The sequence below is a fragment of the Trachurus japonicus genome, chromosome 9, assembly GCF_045865225.1.
Source record: "Trachurus japonicus isolate A0001 chromosome 9, Traja_1.0".
NCBI classification, from domain to species: domain Eukaryota; kingdom Metazoa; phylum Chordata; class Actinopteri; order Carangiformes; family Carangidae; genus Trachurus; species Trachurus japonicus.
This window is the reverse complement of record NC_140915.1, coordinates 31438612-31458389: the sequence shown is the minus strand read 5'-3', so window position 1 is coordinate 31458389 and position 19778 is coordinate 31438612. Positions and strand designations below refer to the sequence as shown.

Sequence of the window (19778 nt, the reverse complement as noted above, 5' to 3'; positions counted from 1 at the left end):
TAATGAGTCCTGTGAGGCGTTCACTGCCACCCTGTCACAGTGGTAGAGCTTACAACATGTGTATGTTTGTAAAAGACAGATGATAATTGTGATGCACACACGTTCCCATTATCAGACAATATCTGATGCGATATCCATCCAACATTTACTGATAGACACAAGCTCTTTGAGGGTCCACACATAAGAAATTTAATGATAATTATATTGATTATTGTAATATTTTTCATATTATTGATTGCACACGCCTGAAACACAAACTACAATAATATAATGATATAGTTTTGTTTTTAAAATGTGATGAAATTGTAAAATCATATATTCTGAACTGGACTGTATTGAGATATTTGGATATCACCCAAGCCCAGTATTAAAGGGATAGTTCAACATTTTGGCAAATTTGCCCATTGCCATAATCCCTATAGTCATAGCAGTAGGTTCGTTACCTTTAACTCATTGAGTGCCGCGCTCCTTTCCAAAGTTTTAGTCAAGTGTACCGGCAAATTAGACCATATTTGACTTTTTATTTTAGAGCCATAGTGTATTCTATATTATTGCCACCAACACATACTGTGGCTCATTTGAAAGGTTTAACTTTATCCTTCAAATGGCCACAAACCGTTTGTTTCTACGTGCCTCCGTTCCTGAGAAAAGTCAAGCTAAACATGGCTGGGTTTCACCAAAATCCCTCCTTTTTTTCTAGAAAAGGAGATAGAGCGTCTTTTATGAAAGGTGCGCTGTTTGTGCCTGTCGCTCTTCTCACACTCGCATTTCTGGATCAAAGGGCTCGTATAAGATAAATATACACAACAATTGTTGTTCTATTCACAAAACCACCATCGGGGGCGGGGGGGGCGCCACTAAACAACAATAACACAGACGCACCGTGCCGTGTCACAGCCTCTCGCCGCGGAACGTGAGGCTCTGCCGGCCACAGCGGCTCGCGAACACCGGTCCCGCCGGTGGTCGCGGTCCTTCTGTGGTACGGGTCGGTGGTGCCGGTCTGCTTTGACCCAGAGACCATCAGATTTTACCGCGGGAGGACTTTGGGGAGGACACGGTGTTGCTCCAGATGAAGACCGGGCGGGACTGTCGGCTGAGAGCTTCCTGGTTCAGCTCCCAGCTGCTGCAGCCTCGCGGGTGAGAGCAGAGCAGCTGCGGCGCAGCTGCGCTGCATCTGCATGCAGAACTCCGTTTGCAGAAGCTGAGTTATGATAAAAACTTCCAGATCATGAGCTGTCATGTGACTTTGATCGTCATCTATTTCAGTTCTCCTCGTCGTAGAGTCCCCAAATTTACATATAATGTGTATTAAAGTGTCTATTTTCATAATTTAAAAAAAAAGCAAAAAACGAAAAATTTCGTTTTTGGCACTCAACGCATGGGAACGAAAAACGAGAAATTACGTGGTTGGCACTCAATGAGTTAATTGTTGGTGCAAGCTATTTTTAGAACGGCGGAGCAGAGCCGCGAGCGGCTCAGAGCTACGCTACGGAGGCTAATGGGATTTCTTGGTTTCCCTCATCAAACTCATCAAATACACAATCCAACAACTCCAAAACGCTCTGGTGGACAAGTTGTGACCTGCACATTCACCACGCTATGAGATAATAACGGAACATTATGAGACGGAGTTGTTTTCGAGGCAAATGCAGAGACTGCTTGCCGAAAAACTGCCCCTGATAGGAACGCGCATCAGCTGTTTTGCATGAATTTACCTCGAAAATTCAGCTCGCGGCTCGACTCAGCCGTTCTAAAAATAGCTTACAGATAAAGGTAGCGAACCTACTGCTATGACTATATATAGTCATATATGACTATATATAGTCATAGCAGTAGGCCAATTTGCCAAAATGTTGAACTATCCCTTTAAGAGTATTTCAGTGGTCATTATTACAGTAAGTCCAACATGACATGCAGCTGGTGAGATTTAACTCCACAGCTCTTGGCCTTGTTGAAAAATGATCCCTGTCGCAACAAATGGAGGCAAAGGCACAGCCTGTTGTTGAGTAAGGTTGTGTTTTTTTTTTTTTGTAAAGAGTATAACACTTTTGTTTGCTTGATTGGTTTGGACTATGCCTATGATACAGTACGATACAGTATGTGGTAGAATTTAGATACTTGCATCACTATCTGTGTTCCAGCTCTGGGTCTCATCCTTACATGACTCTGGTGTGACTCTGACCCATTTCAAAGCTCCATCAAATGTGTCCATCTTTTCCTGGTCCATCTCATCCCAAGACTGACTGAACCGTACTGTTCATATACACACACACACGCGCGCACATATTGTGTACGTGCCATTGTGTTTCTTTTTTATATTACGGTATGTATGTTTTTATTGCACTGTGTGGGCTGAGAACCCCATAATTTTATTGTACCCTGTACAATGACAATAAAGCCTATTCTATTCTATTCTATTCTGAATCTTGGGACATGTTAGGGCACAGAGGGTCCACCTGGATCCTTCACACATGAAAGGAAGGACACATTTGAAGGAGCCTTCAATGGCACCACCATGGAGCACTTAGTCTTCCAACAGCCTCTAGAGGATGAGACACCGGGTTACAGCAGATGACTGCATGACATTAGTTTGTGTTGTTTGTTGAGAAGTGTCCAGATAAAGTGCAGTGTTCGCACTGATCAAGCAGGCTGGATTCGGGGTCAAGTGGACAGATCCAGGCCCGGCCCCTGAGACTCTGGATGAGGCTCTCCAAGTCTGGATCAAGCCTCGGACCTTGAGCTTACACTTAGGTTTTCTGTTTTCTGAGCTCACTTGAAACCCAGGAAGGATTGAAATGTGAACTGAATGTATTTTCGAAGGAGGGAGGGGGTGTTCATGCAAAAGAGGTGACTGGCTGACAGAAACAGATACACACACCAGTACCATCTGTTGTACCTCCTGTCATAGATTAATGTGTTTGTGCAGGTGTGTGTGTGTGCACATAATGCATGCCATTCCATTACAGTCCTATTCAAGCCTGAGGGGCCTCTCTGTATCAGTGCTCCGACACACACTCACATGTTAGATAGTGAAGCAAGTGTGTGTGTATATGTATGTGTGTGTGTCTCTCTGAAGCGGCTCCAGATTGAGGATAATCTGGATCTGCTCAGGTCAATGGGCCACAGAGATCAGGTGTAAGTTAATTAACCTCTGTGTTAATCCTGCTCACTGAGCTTTTCATAAAGCCTCAACACAGTTTAACAGATGCATCTGGTAAAACAGGAGCAGAACCAGTAAATGCTGACGTCATATAGCTTCTTTACATAGGAGCAGGTTTTTTTGTTGTTGTTTTTTTGTAGTGTGTTTTATACTTTTTAGTGTCTACAAGAAATGTATAAGTTTGCTGATGTTTTTTCAAATCATGATGATGTTTCAGACATTTTAAACTTTCTTAAATTAATAGAAACTTTGATTTTCAAAAGAATGTAGTGAGCTGCTGCCGCTGTGAGCTCACCTCTTTTGTGACATAAGAACTCACCTGAGAGGTGTGCCTCTGATCCTCTCAGTTAGGATAGAGTAGAGTAGGAGAGAGTAGAATATTTCTCCAGCTGATGTGAAAGAAGACATCCTGGACTGATCACTGAACTTTCCAATAAGATGGGTTCAACTGTCGCTGATAAGTCAGTTCCTCTTTAAAAGGACCATGATGTCTTCATTCACACATGAACAAATGTAAATATAAAATCAGCTGATGTGAAGATGTTTCCACTTATGTGACATGTGAAACCTTCATACTATAAATACTGTTGGAGCGTCTCTGCTGCTGCTGCAGCTGCTCAGCACAGTGATGCACTGATGAGTGTCTGTGTCTCTCTGTATCACCATGACCATCATGACCAATGTCAAACCTGACAGCTTATAGATGGTCGCTGTAACACAGAGGAGTTAAAGCGGGAAGATCATCCGAGATGGGTCAAAATGATAGTGTAAATAAAGATGGATGTCGCCCGTGTGGTGTCACCCACAGGTTCCAGAAGTGCAGTCTAGAAGCTCAGAGACTAAAAATGGGCAAAGAGGTCCCACCCTTAATTCTACACAACATTAGCCACAAATTATATAAGAATAAAATATAAAGAAATGCAATCTCCTCTACAATCTATCAGGCCAGGCCAGCACCAGGTTGTAAACATGTTATATGTCATTATTTTAATCTTATATCGTCTTTGTATAATTATCCAGTTGGACTGATTCTCCCTATATCACAGGTCACTAAGAGTCTACACCCAGACATGATGAGAATTATTACATTTTGTGTTTTTACTATTCTATTCTTCTATTCTTTTCCAGTTGTTACAGCACTGGTCACATGACACTAGTCAGCCAATCACTGTGACTTAAGTCAGAGATGACATCTGAGAAATAAGTGTGGGAAGTAGGATAGAAAAGGGCGGGGGGGGGCATGTTGAAGCTGGTCACTTGTGATGTGTTGAGATTGTTTATTATTAAATAAATTGAGTTTGCTGAATAACTGGTTTCAGATTTATTAGATTTCATAGTTAGTGTGTTAGTAGTGTGTCTGTGAGGACAGAACGATGAGCTGTTCAGCAGAAAGACGTGCTTGAGACACATTTAACAAACAATCCAGTATGGCTTCGAATTTAAACTCCATGTAGAGTATTTCCAGTGCTTTATCTTCACATCAAAACAGCACCTTCCCTTGGCACTACACTTTTCTCAATGGCTGAACTGAATATTTTATGCACAATAGCACCTTACACCTACACCTAGACTGCACGACTACCTCACACAACCTCACATTACATAACCCTAACTATCTTTTTAGCAATGAAGATGAAAAATGAAAAGTCAAGCTTCACTCTGTACAGTATTTTGTAAAATTAAGCGCTCTGAATTTGCAGTAGTTATGACTTATTACAGCAGTTACAGTAATCAATACTAAACCCCTGTCTGAGACTTTTTTCCACTGGACACAAATGTTTTGAATTGAACTCCCTGCATGTCATTCATGTGACATCACAGTGCCTGTGTGTTGATTGTGCTGCTGCCTCCAGCATCAGACAGAGATAATCAAGTGTCTCCTTTAAATGTCTTCAGTCAGGCCGAGGCAGTGGGCCGGCACAGAGGAAGCTGGGAAATTCAAGTGGCGGTGGCAGTTCAGAGCCTCTGATTCAGGAGGTCAGTAACTCCACCCCCCTCCTCCCCATCACTAATCACCCCCACCCCCCACCCCCCACCCCCACCCCTGCATACACACACAGACCTGCTATCTCCCTCCTCCCTCCCTTCACTCATTGGGCTGTGAGTGACAGGGTGACATCTACCTAACAATAGCTGCTGGTCATGTTTCCTGCTCTCCTCTCGCACCGCTGCAGCCCGGTGGAAAGACAATACGCTCTCTGGCTGATAGAGAAGTGTGAGGTGACACTCTACTGAGAGAGCTTCCCCACTCGCTCCACTAATCAAGAGAAGACATTAAGTGGAGGCAGGGGCTCGGTGTCAGGTTGCAGGTCACTTACCAGGGTGCAGGAGCCACCTCCACAGTACCACACCACAATTTAATGACCCTAAATCAAACACTATGAGTCATATGTACACTGATGCTGTTTAAACCAGGGCTTATAGCAGATGACCAGGTCAGTCAGAGAGGAGCTGCTGGACAGAGTGGAGCATTTGGCTGTTGAAGAGCCAGATGTTTCCTAACATCACAAAGCTAAAGGAGAAGGAACACTGATGCTTGTTCTGATGCCGGTTATGCAGATTTAAGGCGGCACTACAGGCAAAAACACTGTTTTTTCATGCACTGATCAATTTTGAAATTTAGGGCTGTTATTCTTCCTTAACACATCTTCTTTCACATCTTCTTATGTCAGCAGATTTCTCCTAAATTCACCAAAAGTTAGCATGCTACTGTGACATACTGTGCTGTGCCTGTTGTCTGACCCATGTCATGTCAGGTATCGTTGTAAAGCTCTCTCTCTCCTGAACAAGTATGTAGGCTCCAAAAATCATCATTTCCTCCGTATCCGCAACCAATCAAAGTACGATTTACATTAACAATCTATGGAGTTTTACAGCCTACAAGTCTTTAACGGCTGTTTCAAAATGAGTTTTTCCTCAGACTCTGAGCTAGAAATCTCCACTTCAGCAGCACTTACAGACACCAAACCTTCCAGTTTTATTCCTGTCTATATTCTGAAGGTTTTTACAGAGGGGATTGTTGATATAGCATTCAAAGCCTGATTTATACAACATTTGAATCCTAAATACATGGCGAAATTTGATTTTTTTTAAGGGCTGGTGACAGTATTTTCTCATTTACGGAGTATAAACAAGAATTTTGAAAGGGGCTTTATCCATTGTTCAGATTTCGGTTCTGGAAATGTATCCAAATCAATGCATATTTCATTAGATATTGCGTCATTTACATATTTAAACATAACATTTGACATTACTTGTAATACAAAAAATATATATACAGTATATACTTAAAGTGATATCCTTGGGAAGTCTCATGGTGATATCTGTTAGTTAAAATGTATGTAAAATGTAAAAATAAAATTCACCTGCAGTGTCCCACCTTAAAGATTTTCACTGATTTTATTTTTCACCTCAAAGTTAAAGTAACCTAATAAGATTCAGTTAATAAGTATTTAGACATTTATATAAAAACTTATTAACCTACATGAATGATGGATTCAGCTGATCTCCTTGTGTTTGGAATATTTCACCACTGACACAATGACCAGTTAATGTGCAAGTGGCTGCTGAACAGCTGGTGAGGTCCTGCTCCTCTCGGCATAGTGAAAGAAATTTTCCATTTCCATTTTACAGGGAAATCAGTGAGAGTCCATTTGCATAATCCTGGAGATGTGGGTCAGCTCAGGTGGTTCACCTGGTCTGGAGCCATGTGAAACGATGACACAGTAACTCTCCCTCAGTGGATTGTGGTGTGATTTCTGTTTCTTATCGTCCAGCTGTTGACAAATGAATGAAATTTAGTAGAACAGCTGTCATGTGGCGGGGTGAGACACAGTTCTCACAGAGTATTTGACCCAGTGACCATGACACATGGTGGATCTACAGTAATAAGCAGGAGATCCACTACTGCAGACACATCTGATCTGCTGTCATATGACATATGAGTGTAGCATGGTGGTCTGACTGGGGGTCACACCTGTTACCTGCTAATCACAGCTAATGGTGATGCCACAGATGGATTTGCCTTCAATGGTGCAGTGGTGCCATGACTGTAAATACAGTGAGACACGGCCAATACTGAGTGAGTAAAACTCTGGATACATTAAGCCATTTTTTAATAATCTGATAAAGTACAAGAATTTAGAAACAATGAAAAAATAAGACACACATTTGAATGTAAATGAGCATTTACTGAACACTTGCCTGGGACTAGATCTGTACTCTGGCTGCAGTACACTTTCAATGTCCACTGGTAAAAAAGAAAACTTGAGAAAGAACAAAAAATGGTAAACATAAATAAATTAGACATAAACAGTATCAATAATTAGTAATTATACTGTCAAACACTGTTGGACACAGGATGCCTGGCTCTGCTGTACATGTTTTGTTTCATCGTCCTCATGAGCATGCTTACCAGCCGGTGCCAATTATTGATCTATCACTAATATCGATAATCCTTTTTGGGATTTGGAGCGCTCCATATGTTTTGGTGCTCTCTGTTTCTGGGCTTGAGGAGGAACAGCTCCATGTTGTGTTTGTGGAGTGGACTATACCCATCTCAGTTCGATTCTTTTTTGCATATTAAAACATGACAACATTTGGACAGCGTCAGGGAGATAAAGTGATGAACGTGCAGAACTGGGAGCATCGACGGTTCCAGCTTGAGAACCTCGTTTCCAGATGAGGAGCAGGAGGAAATGAGATGTGACGGATGCAGAGTAATTAGCAGCAGGTGTTAATGGGAGCCTGCAGTCAATTATCCGCTCTGTCCGTCAAGTAGAGTTTCATCCCAGGTGGTGCAATGGACAGTGAAGTGGTTCAGACATGTTGACAGAACAGGACTTCCTGTTAGCTGAAAGTGCTAACTGCTAACTGCTAATGAGCTGGATGAAGCCCTGAGCTGCAGGCCACTCCCCCTGGACTTCACTTTTCTTTTTTCTGATTTGAAGCTCTTCGGTTTCTCTCTGTTGACGTGGTCAGTGTGTTGGATTCTGACTAGTCTGGGGCCGTTGACTTGCTGTTTTGATCAGCAGCCGGAACCAGGGCAAGAGAGACAGGCCTTTTCATCAAAATAAAAGTACCAAGCTAATAAAATGCGGTGAAACTTTTTAATTTAAGGAATATAATTTACAAGAAAATCCCAGAGCCATTAAGTTAACATTTTTCTTTTATTGTATTTAATTGTATTACAAGTTATTGTCTATTTTATAAGTTTTATGTTGGTGAACACTTTTACTTTGGTGAATTTGGTGATTTCCGGATCCGCTAGAAGACTGGAACCAGAATTCGGAGGCTCTTCTCTCTGAAGAGCCTGGTGACGCAAGGCTAGATTCTGACTGAAGACTGGAGCAGCATCCTGCCAGTTGCTGTTTGTTGTTGCTGGTGAAACGTCCTGAAGATGAGCCCAGCTTTGTCTCCGAGAAGAGATCTGAAGGCAGCGATGAGGGGACAGCTCTGAGACTGTACATCGGTGTGTCCTCTGGTTTATGGAGACAGCCCAGTGGAATTCCACAGCCTGTTGACACATGGAAATTGGCTGCGTGGTTCTTTGTCCAGGCTTGTTACATACACCTCAGCACACACACTAACTGACTGCAGAGATCAACGGTGGACAATGGCAAGAAAAAAAAGAAAAAGAAAGAAGGACGCCGGGTGATAAATACCAGACGACACATTTACTAAGTCGCTTTAATTGTGACTGAGAGAAGTTCAGCCAGAAGCCTGCTCTCTCTTAACAGGGTCAGGGAAACAATCAGTAAATTCAAGCTTAAGTGCAGCTGCAATCAATACAAACCAGATATAGTTCCTAATGTGCTTATGGATTCCTCGGTGTGAAAAAAGGAAACAGTTGTACTTCCTGTCTTTGTTTCTTTCCTTTTGTTGAGAAAACACTTTGTACAAACAGAGGAAGGCTCACAGCGCTGCAGGAGGAGCCCTAATTTATGGAGAGCCTGGCAGGGGCCATGGGGAAATAAGCTGCTGACTTTGATTCATCCTAATGGTCCTTATTAATAATGTCTGAAATGAATCCAGGTTTATGAAACCCATAAACCTGGATTCATTTCAGACATTATTAATAAGAGAAGAGGCAAGAGCAGATGGGTTTCATTGTCCCTCAAACAGACACAGGGTGAGTTTCAAAAAACATTATTAAAATCATGTGTAAAAGAAGCCCTGATGGATTGGTTTACCATCCCACGTCCTGACAGATGTCTCTGTGTTGTCAGAAAAGGACGTGGAAAAAAATATTCAACGTCGCTCACATGGGAATGAAAAATCAATACTGACCCGGTTGAAAAAGGCCCAAGGAGACTTGTATTATTTGTGAGGGAGTCAGCAGCAGGAAAAAGAAAACATTCTTGTTTTGTTTGTCAAGCAGACACCATGTGATTGTGTGAGGAAGGATGTTGGTGGACACAGATCACCTTCAGGGAGCCATCTCCAACTCACACTAGCTGCGTTTACATGGGTCCAAAAATCCTATTTATAATCAGATTAATAGGTCAGTCAGATTCAAAATATCTCATGTAAACACCTTAGTGGATCCAACTCACCCGGATCTGATTAAATTTCCAATCGGACTGAAGTAGGTAGTCTATGCCGATTGATAATTAGCTTGATGCCGCATATATAAACGGCTGAATAGAGTGGATTCGGTTGATAGAGTGGATTATTCATTCTGCGCCTGCGCACCCTAGTACGTAGGAGTCATGTATTGACGTTCCCAGGAAATAGGAAACAGGACAAAGGAAAGTCAAAGCAGTGTTGCCAATTTGGCGACTTTCTTGCTAAATCTGGCGACTTTTTTTGTCAAAAGCGATCAGGACAATCTAGCGACTTTTCTCGGTGTTAAAAACGTTTCTGGTTTGGAGACTCCGATGCGGAAGCACGTATCACTGCTGTCTTCACCGAGTAGCGACTGCTGCCGTGAGCCCCGCCCCCATCATAAAGCACTCACCGGCGGTCACTCTCACAGCAGTATATACAGTAATCGGCTTCAGCTGGGGCCATGTGTACGCGGAGTGAATGTGGAACGCTTTATTTAGTGCTCATGTATACGGATTGAATAAAATTAATTTAATCTGATTGTTTTCAATCAGATTGAGGGAAACACTGCATGTAAACGCAGCTACTGTGTCATGATATGAAGCTGATGCTAGTCTCCTTCAGTGTGAAGTCACAGGGTGGGACACTGGGTCAATTATCTTCTTAGTTAGTCCAAAAATCTCATTTGAAAATCTGCTCCCACTTTAGTCACTTTATACATTGTAAAAGTCTTGATAGAGACCAAATTAAAATTCAGCAGACTACTGTACAGAGAAAGAAAATCCATGCTGTTGGCTGAGGTCAGATGGTAGAGCTCTATTCTGTAGTGTTTTACTTAAAGTCTTGATTCACCGATGTTGTGCTTTTAACATCCAAAAACCATCTCAGTGTAGTTTTACATCTCCTCTCTCAGGCTTCTCTGTAACAACAGCTCAGTGAGCCAATCAGAAGAGAGTAGCTCCCAGTCTCTCATCTGATTGATTTTGTTTGATAGACCTGCTTTACAGTCAAAACAGACATGGACATCTACCTTTATACTATAGGACCTTTAAATTATGCATTGTCAACATACTGTGGTTATGCACTGTCCCTTTGTCACAGGACAAACACATTAAACTCACAAACCTGAACCAAACTAACCTTTATCAGGGAGGAGTGACGGGGTTATTAATAAGAAATATCATCCTAGAATTCTACATGTCCAGTTAGATGCTGCTCACTCTTCAGTACCTCCAATGACACAGTGTCTCATGATGAGTGAACCAGAATGAAAACAGAATAACATTCACACAGTAACACTGACCTGTTACTGTATGAGCCAAGGAAATGAAATATCACACATCAAGTGTTTTATGAGTCACATTGACAGTCTGCAGGGTGAACCGACAAAATCAGTCTTAAGCAATGACAATAATAGTGAGTCAGGTCAGATCATGAAGTATGATCACGCTGTATGACCCTGAAGAATCTGAGCTTATTACACTGTTCTTGTTTGTTGAAGGAACAGCTGATCTTTATTGTGTCCAACATGGAAGGAGTGTGTGTGTGTGTGTGTGTGTGTGTGTGTGTGTGTGTGTGTGTGTGTGTGTGTGTGTGTGTGTGTGTGTGTGTGTGTGTGTGTGTGTGTGCAGTCACACAGACTCGGTGTCTCTGGAGGAATGTGGCCGTAGCTGTAATGTGATCCTCTTTAATCGACGTGCACTCCTGTGAAATCTGACAGGAGCCTGCTGACACTCTGTGAAGGCCTTTGACCTACTTGCCCATCAGAACGCTGCTTAGCGCTCTTAGATACCTAAGTTGGTCAGAGATCACCGGGGGGATCAACATCAGATTAAAACCTCAGATTAGCAATTGAGCGCATGAGGCTGTGGCGATTTATGTAAAGGAGGTGGTGAGCAGAAAGCTGCTACTGCTGCTACACATGACTTACATGACCCAAAAAGTTATCCTCCTAACCTGCAGAAGGATTAGCCTCCTGGCTTCATTGTGAAAATCTATAATAGAAGTAGTATGTGAGAAACTTCGTTTTTTATGTTGCCCATATGGTTATCATCACCTGATGGCAGTTTATCAATTTGCTGCTCTAATCCCACATCCCATTTCAAAAATACCAAAGCTACACAGGCTGCTTCCTGTTCCAGCTCAGGTCCCACTCACAGTGTTTGTATCGACACTGGTTCAACACGTGGTCAGCTTCACATTCACACTGAGCTGAAAAACCTACAGCTGTTTTTGTTCTTCATTAATGGGTCAATCATTTTTAAATACTTATCAAACTTGTTTGATTATTTCCTTTTTTGATTAACTAATCAGTTCATTGACTGACTAATCAGTTAACAGATTGACTAATCAATTTAGCTCTAATCTTTATTGTGTCTGTTTTAAAACTGCAAAGCATGCACCTCATATAATGTTGGCAGCTGCATGGTGCAACAGGAAGTGATACAACAAAGAGTAGAGGTGATGTTTTATTTTATTAGTCAATAAATCTCTGATTATTTCCAGGAAGTTTCCTGCAGAGAACAATGACTTGGTTCTAATTAGAGTAAACAGACTTTTGAGACTTAATTTAGCCAGACTGACCTATGGCTAACATTACCATAACACCCGTAGAAGAAATGTCAGTTCAGAATCAAAATTTATTCCTTTAAAACCAGTGTTAACTCTGATTTTTTCCTTTTATTGAAGTATTTTTCTTGTGCTGAAGTTAGCATGCTAACCAGCTAGCCCCAGCTCATGACTAAAGACAGGATCCAGTGTTGGGCCCATTTATGAGCATCGGGGCCGATGAATTGACATGTAGTGTAACATAACTGACGAACAGTGATTTTGCGTCTCGGACGCTCCCCAACAGAAAGGCTGGCATGTTAGAAATGTTTATTTCTTTGCCTAGTCTGAATCTCCTACGACGTGAACCTTGATGTCGACCAATAGGATGACAGAGCGCTCTGACGCATTATTTACACTGAACATGTGCTTCATGTGGGCATGTAAGTTAATGGTTTTGAGGGGCAATGGTGGGATAGAGCATGCACATTCAAAATATTGCAGGTGCAGGACTAACAAACAAGTAGACTTTTGGAAAAAAGGGTGAAGTCCGCACACTGTTGTAGCTCCTCAAATGTTTATTGTAGGCTAAAAGGATCAACGGTTCGATCACACCCTGACGAAGATCTATGTGATCGAATCACATACAATGCTACAGTAGCCATGATGGACAGTTTGTTGTATCACCCCCGATGGCCTATGAACTGGTGCAGGGTCGTGCTCAGTCGTGAACGATGATCGGTCGGGGTGATACTGGTAGTGTTGCCAGTCTCCCGACCGAACACAGCAAGAATCTATTCCACTGTGATTGTTTAATCTGACTTGGTGACCATCGTGACAGACAAAAAAATGGTGTAGTCTGAACCCAGCCAAACTGTAGTCTCCAGTATGTCCTGAAGCCACTGGAGCTCAGAGGACATACAGTATTAACCTCTAGTTTTATAAACACAACAACGGCTGCAGCTCAGTCAAGTGATCACCAACACCATGCTCAGCAGCAGAGAAGACATACAAATTATGACAGTGATGTACATTTCCCGGAAGTCTTAATGTTTAGCAGCAGAACATGCAAAGATGTAAAAATCAGTGTGCTCATTGCTGAAATTTAGAGTTGGAACTTTTGAAATAGTTGAGATACTGAGAGAGGGTGAGCTAGCAGCTAATCTGGTAGAGAACCTGAAGAGTTCAGTCTGAGTAAAGTTGAAGTGTCAGCTGTGACATTAAAAACAGAGATTAAAAGTGTCAACATGTACAGTAGGGGGTTAACATTTCCAATAATATATCAAAATGAATGAAAACCTGTATTTTAATGGAGCTCTGTCAATAGTAAACTCACATACTTTCTATTGTAACTTGCCTTTAAAGCTTTTAAGGTAATAATGTAATTATGTACCAAATTATGAGGAAATTAGTAATGTGTCATTTAAAAGTTCAATCTCCTTACAAATCACATTCCCATCAGACCTTCAGGCTCAAGTCCTGTTGATGAGTACATGCTGAGCCTGCTGAGCCACACCGTCACTCTGCTGCTGCTCAGGTTTTAATTAGATTACCATAACCTAATTCATCTAATAGATGGATGCAAATCAGTCCATTAATCAAGTGACACATAACAAGAGCTTCATGACAGGAAGTCGCTGGCTGAAGATATTATTTTTGCTATATTATAAAAAAAAATAGTAATACATTGGTTCATAACATGGTCATGAGGAGAAGCAAATGGCTCCGCTGGGTTCTCAGAAGAACCGCGTTAAGTGTGGAACTCTAAAAATGAGAGAGGGGAAAAGTGGATGTGGATAAGCAGGATGGGGGATGGGTTCAGCTGAGAGGGGGGAGGAGAGAGGAGGAGGGGAGGGGGGGAATGGTGAATTTATGGCTCAAAGTGCCACATCATCACACAGAGCTGGTATTTCCTGCCAGGACTCCAGGCTGCTCAGACCAGCGCCATGTAAGCAGATGGCTGAGATACTACAAATCTGTACAATACACACAAATGCGCACACACACACACTGTTAATAATGTTCAACAGTTTAACCACAACTATGTCTGTCACACACATGCGCACATGCGTGGACATGCATACGTATCAGTGTTCAGTGTCCAGTGTCCAGTATATCCTTAAAACTTGTTTAACAGAGGTCATATTTCAGTATCATGCTGGTTTTAATTGTTTTGTTTTTTAAATAATATAGTATTTGATCTGGATTCTATGGTTTCACAGGTTGAACACATTAAACTGGAGCTGCCTAACTGTTGTGTTCTATAGACATGAGCTTAAACAGCCACAGAAATGCACACTGGATGTTTTCATTGGGACTTTTTCTGCTGTAAGAAGTAGATCCACTAACACTGTGCACACTTTTGATAAATGTAATTAATTAATTAATGCTACAAAAACAACCTTAATGTTGGTTGTGTTCATTGTCATGGACACAGCAGAGCGACACTGAGCCAAAGAAACTGGACTAACAAGACTGAAAATAGACCTAAGGCTGTTTCAGCTTGTATGTAGTCACCGTCATTGAGTGTGATGTGTGTTCCCACTGAAGCTCTTCCACCCACTTGCGTTACTGTGGTCAGATGTGCTGATAAATGAAGAAATGAGGTCTGCTCTGTTTCCTCATTCCTGTTCTGATCTGTTGAGCTGTGGCTCCACACTGACACGAAGCAAGGACATAACAATTATTCAACATGATCAACTCATGTTCCTTTAAGGAACAGACTGGACCTCATTCAGTTGCAGGGATATTAAGCTACAACAGTGTTTTACTGCAAGGACAGCTGATCATTACTGTTGGTCACACTGTCTGTTAAAGCTCCCCTGTTGTAAAGTAATACATCTTCATGTGTAGTTTGAATTCTAAAGCAGGTCTTATAAAGCTTTATATTGATACTGTGAAAGTATCAAAGCCACAGAGAAATGCACATCCTGCAAGGTGGGATAGTGGATCCAGGTGGGCGAGACTCGAAGCATGGCTGAGGATCGTGAGTTTTTTGCTGTGACATCACAAAATTACAGATGTCCTAATAGCTGGTTTTAATCTTTAAACTATATGGGACCTTTAAATTATGCACTCTAAACAGACACGCTTTTTTTCTTTTTCTTTTTTGGTTTGGTTTATTTATTTCATTCATCATCAAAGGGAGCAGAAAGAAGCAAACTTATTTAATCTGCCCCTTTTTCCAAGAAATTCTCAATTTGACATTGTACATATTTTAGGTATCTATGGCTGCAGACCAGCCAGCAGCTCACAATCCTGGTAATGTCACCAGGAAAGACACAGCCAGATGTTGCCATGCAAAGATTTTATATATACATAAACATCCACTTTTACTCGTTCATATCTATATTCATATGCAGACATACACATATATTTATGTACACACATGCACACATGCGTGTACATACATATACATAATCTGTGTTCAGTGTCCTTAAAACTTGCTTAACAGAGGTTGTATTTCTGTATAGGTAAAAGGTAAGGTAAGGTAAAGGTACTTTATTGGTCACATATACAGCTAGTACAGTGAAATTCTTTCTCTGCATTTAACCCATCCCTGAGGAGCAGTGGGCAGCCGCGGTGCAGCGCCCGGGGACCAACTCCAGATTATGAGCCAGTGCCTTTGGTCAGGGGCACTGACTGGAGGATTAACCTAGCCGACATGTTTTTAGTGGTGGGGGAAACCGGAGCACCTGGAGGAAACCCACGCAGACACGGGGAGAACATGCAAACTCCACACAGAGAGGACCTGGGCGGCCGGGGATTCGAACCCAGGACCTTCTTGCTGTGAGGCAACAGTGCTAACCACTGTGCCTATCATACAAATTAATTTTTTTTTTTTTTAATGATATAGTATTTGATCTGGATTCTTTAGTTTCACAGGTTGAACGTGGTAAACTGGAGCTTCCTAGCTATCAGTTGTTGTGTTATATATGTATCATATGAGCTTAAACTGATGCAGAAAGTTTCAGCACAAGTGAACAGCCACAGAAATGCACATGTTAAATGTTAGCCAGGCTCAGGATCGGCTCAGTGCTGGGGCTCCTGTGTGCTCTCTGGGGAGATGTTTGTTGACTGCCCTATAAAAGCAAAGGTATCATGGGAATGGCAGCCATTTGGAGTTGGCTTTTCAAGTCCTATAAAAGGACAGCACACACGGGGACGAGCTGTTGATTCGTCAAAGCTACCCCACTCTACTGCTGAGGTTAATGAGACACACACACATGCACACACACACACAGAGCAGCCACATAGTCTGCATCCTTCTGCTGCAGGAAGTGGGGGGGGGGGGGGGGGGGTGAGGGTGGGGGGTTGCGTTACTTTGCTCTCAGCTAGCTCTGTGTGTTTGCTAATATTGACCAGAGGCTCTTTGCGTTTGTTTGTGTGTGTGCACGCATGTGTGTGTATTTACCACAGCCATCCCCTACAGTTCACATTACAGTACGTAGCCGATGATAGACAGGAGGTGTTTGTCCTCCATCTGCACAGACGGAGGATTCCTCAGTTCAGTGTGAAGTGTTGTGGACGGATCTCATCAGCTCGTTGGCTGACCGTGTTCCTCCCTGGGTCGTCCTCCAGCCTTTGTCATATTGTTATGGAATGTCATCTAAATTAATGTTGAATAAACATACATAAACAAATCATCATTAAATGAATAAATTAGGGAATAAATGTTGAAATATATAAGTACATGTAAATATAAGTGAGTCAATAAATAGATAGCCAGTTGAATGAATAAATAAATAAATTGTTTTTATTTCAGTAATAGCTTATTTATTTTTATTATACCACATTTATTCATAGTCAGGAGACTATTACTTCCACAGACACATTTATTTCTCATTTGTTTTATACATTTATAAAGCCTAGTAATTTATTGACTGGTTGATTCACTTACTGTATTGATATTACATTTATTTCTCCATTTATGACCTAATTTATTTCATAACAGTATTTATTCATGTATGTACATAAATAGACTTCGGGTATTAAAAATTGCATTGTTGTGTACACTGCAATAGGTGACAAAACACACACTCAAACACTCCCTTATACACACAGTCACATGTTCCTCACTCCACCCCCCGTCACTGTGACATGCCATCAGCCTAAACTGACATGTCACTGTCCCACCACCTCACTTTGTCGTACTGCCACTTACTGCTGCCACACTGGTTCTTCGCCACCTCCAAAATAAAATGGTGATATCACAGATACACACACACACACTCATGGTTAACAGAGAACAATAAGTCCCTCCTCTGTCCATGTGAAATCCTCTTTATCGAACACCAACAGCAACCATGGCCGGGCTAAATTGTTATCAATGACCGAGGCTGGGAGGGAAATATTAACACACACACATGATGTTGTTAGTGGAAAGTGGAGAGAGCAAGGGTTTTCAACAGGGAGGGATTATAGATGATCTGATCCAGTTCGTTGAACTATTTAGACTCACAGACAAATGTCTAATTTAGCTGAAAGTTTCATAAAACAAACCACAACAGAAAAAAAAAACTTTCAGTTGGGTATAGGAAAGAGTTTTGGAAGAGTTTTGGGTTTAATTTAGAGAACTTTCATCATTAATGACAGTTAAGGTTGTGGAATGGATAAAGGAAACGATGTTGCCTGCCGGTTTCAAACAGGAAGTGAACAGTGGTCTTAGAGCTGTATTTGTTAACTCATCCATCCTCCTGACTTTGAGTTTGTTGCTCTCCATACGAAGTAACCTGACTTCCCATCATAATTGCTATGACCACAGGAGGTTACCTCATTATGACAGGTTACTATAAATTGCAATAATCTGCTTAGGAGCTTGCAGATCTTTCTTGTTGTGCAGCAGCTTCAGCTGTTTGGAGCTCCTCCACGGTTCCTCAGGGAGGGGAGGCAGCTCTTCTGGTCCCTGTGGCGTGCTGCCTACAGTATGCATCCTCCAGCTTCTGTGTGTCTGCCCGGGCCGACGTCACGCCGCACTCTGCCTGACCCTTCTCGCAGCACTTACACTGCCGACGTCTTTGGCAGAGCTTGCATTGGCCCGGGTCCAGCTGGCTGAGTCCCACGCAGATGTCTGAAAGCATGGGAGAGTGAAATTTACACACTCAGGAACATGCTTCTGTTTGTGGTTAGCGAGTGTGTGTGTGTGTGTTTTAGTGTGTGTCTGCATCCACACTTGTGAGGACCAGTTGGTATTTTAGCCCTTCTTTGTGAGGTTAGCTTTATAGTTTTCAGATATCAGATATTGGATAAGAATAGGACTTTACCTGTCCTGTTTTGATGTTTTTATTTCTGCTTTCATTTGATTGTCTAAATGTACCATTGGAGAATGAGTCATTGGAATGACAGCAAGAAGTTATTTTTGTGCTGATGATCAGATGCAACGGACAAAGAAAAGGAAATCCAGAAAAACAGGACCTTGTCAAAACTATGATTTTGAAGAGACGCCAGCCTGTCCTTAGTGGAAATAACACCTTTACTCATCCAGGTAAAGTGGGTTGAACCTTCATATTCAAAGGCCAGAGGCCCCACTGAAACACCAAACATTCAGAGATCAGGCTCTTCAGGGTCGGGTCATTGGTGGAGAAAGAATGAGGCCCTTATTATCTTCCCTCCATCTGGTGATGAGGATATGAGCTCCCACTCATTCAGGTGAAGTGCTGTAATGTGCTGAGACCGCCCGCAGAAGAGACACGTTGAGACTTGGTTAACATGTGCACAGTGTGGGAGACAGCCAGGACGTGTCAGGAGCAGTGGACCGTGTATCAAATCCAGTTCTGCTGATTCATTCTGGTTCTTATCAAATCCTGACTCAGGTTCTTCGTGTTATGTGAGCAAGACAGGAAAAGATAAAAATGTGTTGAGTAATAGCACATTTTTTTGTGTTGATTCAATTCAACTATAGAGGAAGCCACGTGTGAGAGATGGTCCAGACTCTGATCTGAACTGTCGCTGCTGAGCAACAACAACATAAAACCTTTATCTGTTGACCTGGAGGTTTGATAGATCCACTGCTTCTCTGTGACATTCTAGTTGCGATGGAGTGGTAGGTCATATAAAGTCCTTATCTGATGGGAGGGCTGTTGACGAGACAGTAGGTCATTATCCCACTGAGACGTCAGTGGAGGGAAACCAGGCGTGTGAGGCAGGTTTGTGCGACTGATTAAAGCAGCAGAGGATTTGGGTGTTAGCCTTTGTCTGGCTGTCTAGGTGTGGTTCTGAGGGTGGGGGTTGATGTCACAGGCTCATCCACATCGATGCAAGTCTCAGGTTTAGCACCCACAACGGTTTATGGCTGCACAGTTGCCCCTCCCCTCATTCCAGTGGCCTCAGTTTTAGGTAGCCATTTGGCTGATGAAGGCAATAATACACACAGAAACACAGAGCCTTTAATTAGCTTCCATGGCTCTTTGAAATGGCTTCCTCCCCACTAAAATGTTTTCCACAGTCAGAGACAGATTCCAGGCTCTCTACAGAAGACTCAGGCTTCAGTGACGTGGTTTAAAGCTAAGAACAGAGAAAGCATGAA

At 42.2% G+C, this 19778-nt stretch overlaps 1 protein-coding gene across 2 annotated transcripts in view; it reads left to right on the top strand.

Moving 5' to 3' along the window:
* The window catches only part of arid3c (AT rich interactive domain 3C (BRIGHT-like)), a 66501-nt gene that overhangs the window by 10592 nt on the left and 36131 nt on the right, over positions 1 to 19778 (top strand). The window contains exon 3 of one of the 2 annotated variants that reach the window (XM_085787390.1): positions 5057 to 5137. The exons of the other annotated variant lie outside the window; for it this stretch is intronic. Within the exon in view, the coding sequence (XP_085643516.1) occupies positions 5057 to 5137 (81 nt within the window). The remainder of the gene's footprint in view (positions 1 to 5056; positions 5138 to 19778) is intronic. 2 annotated transcript variants of the gene reach the window in all.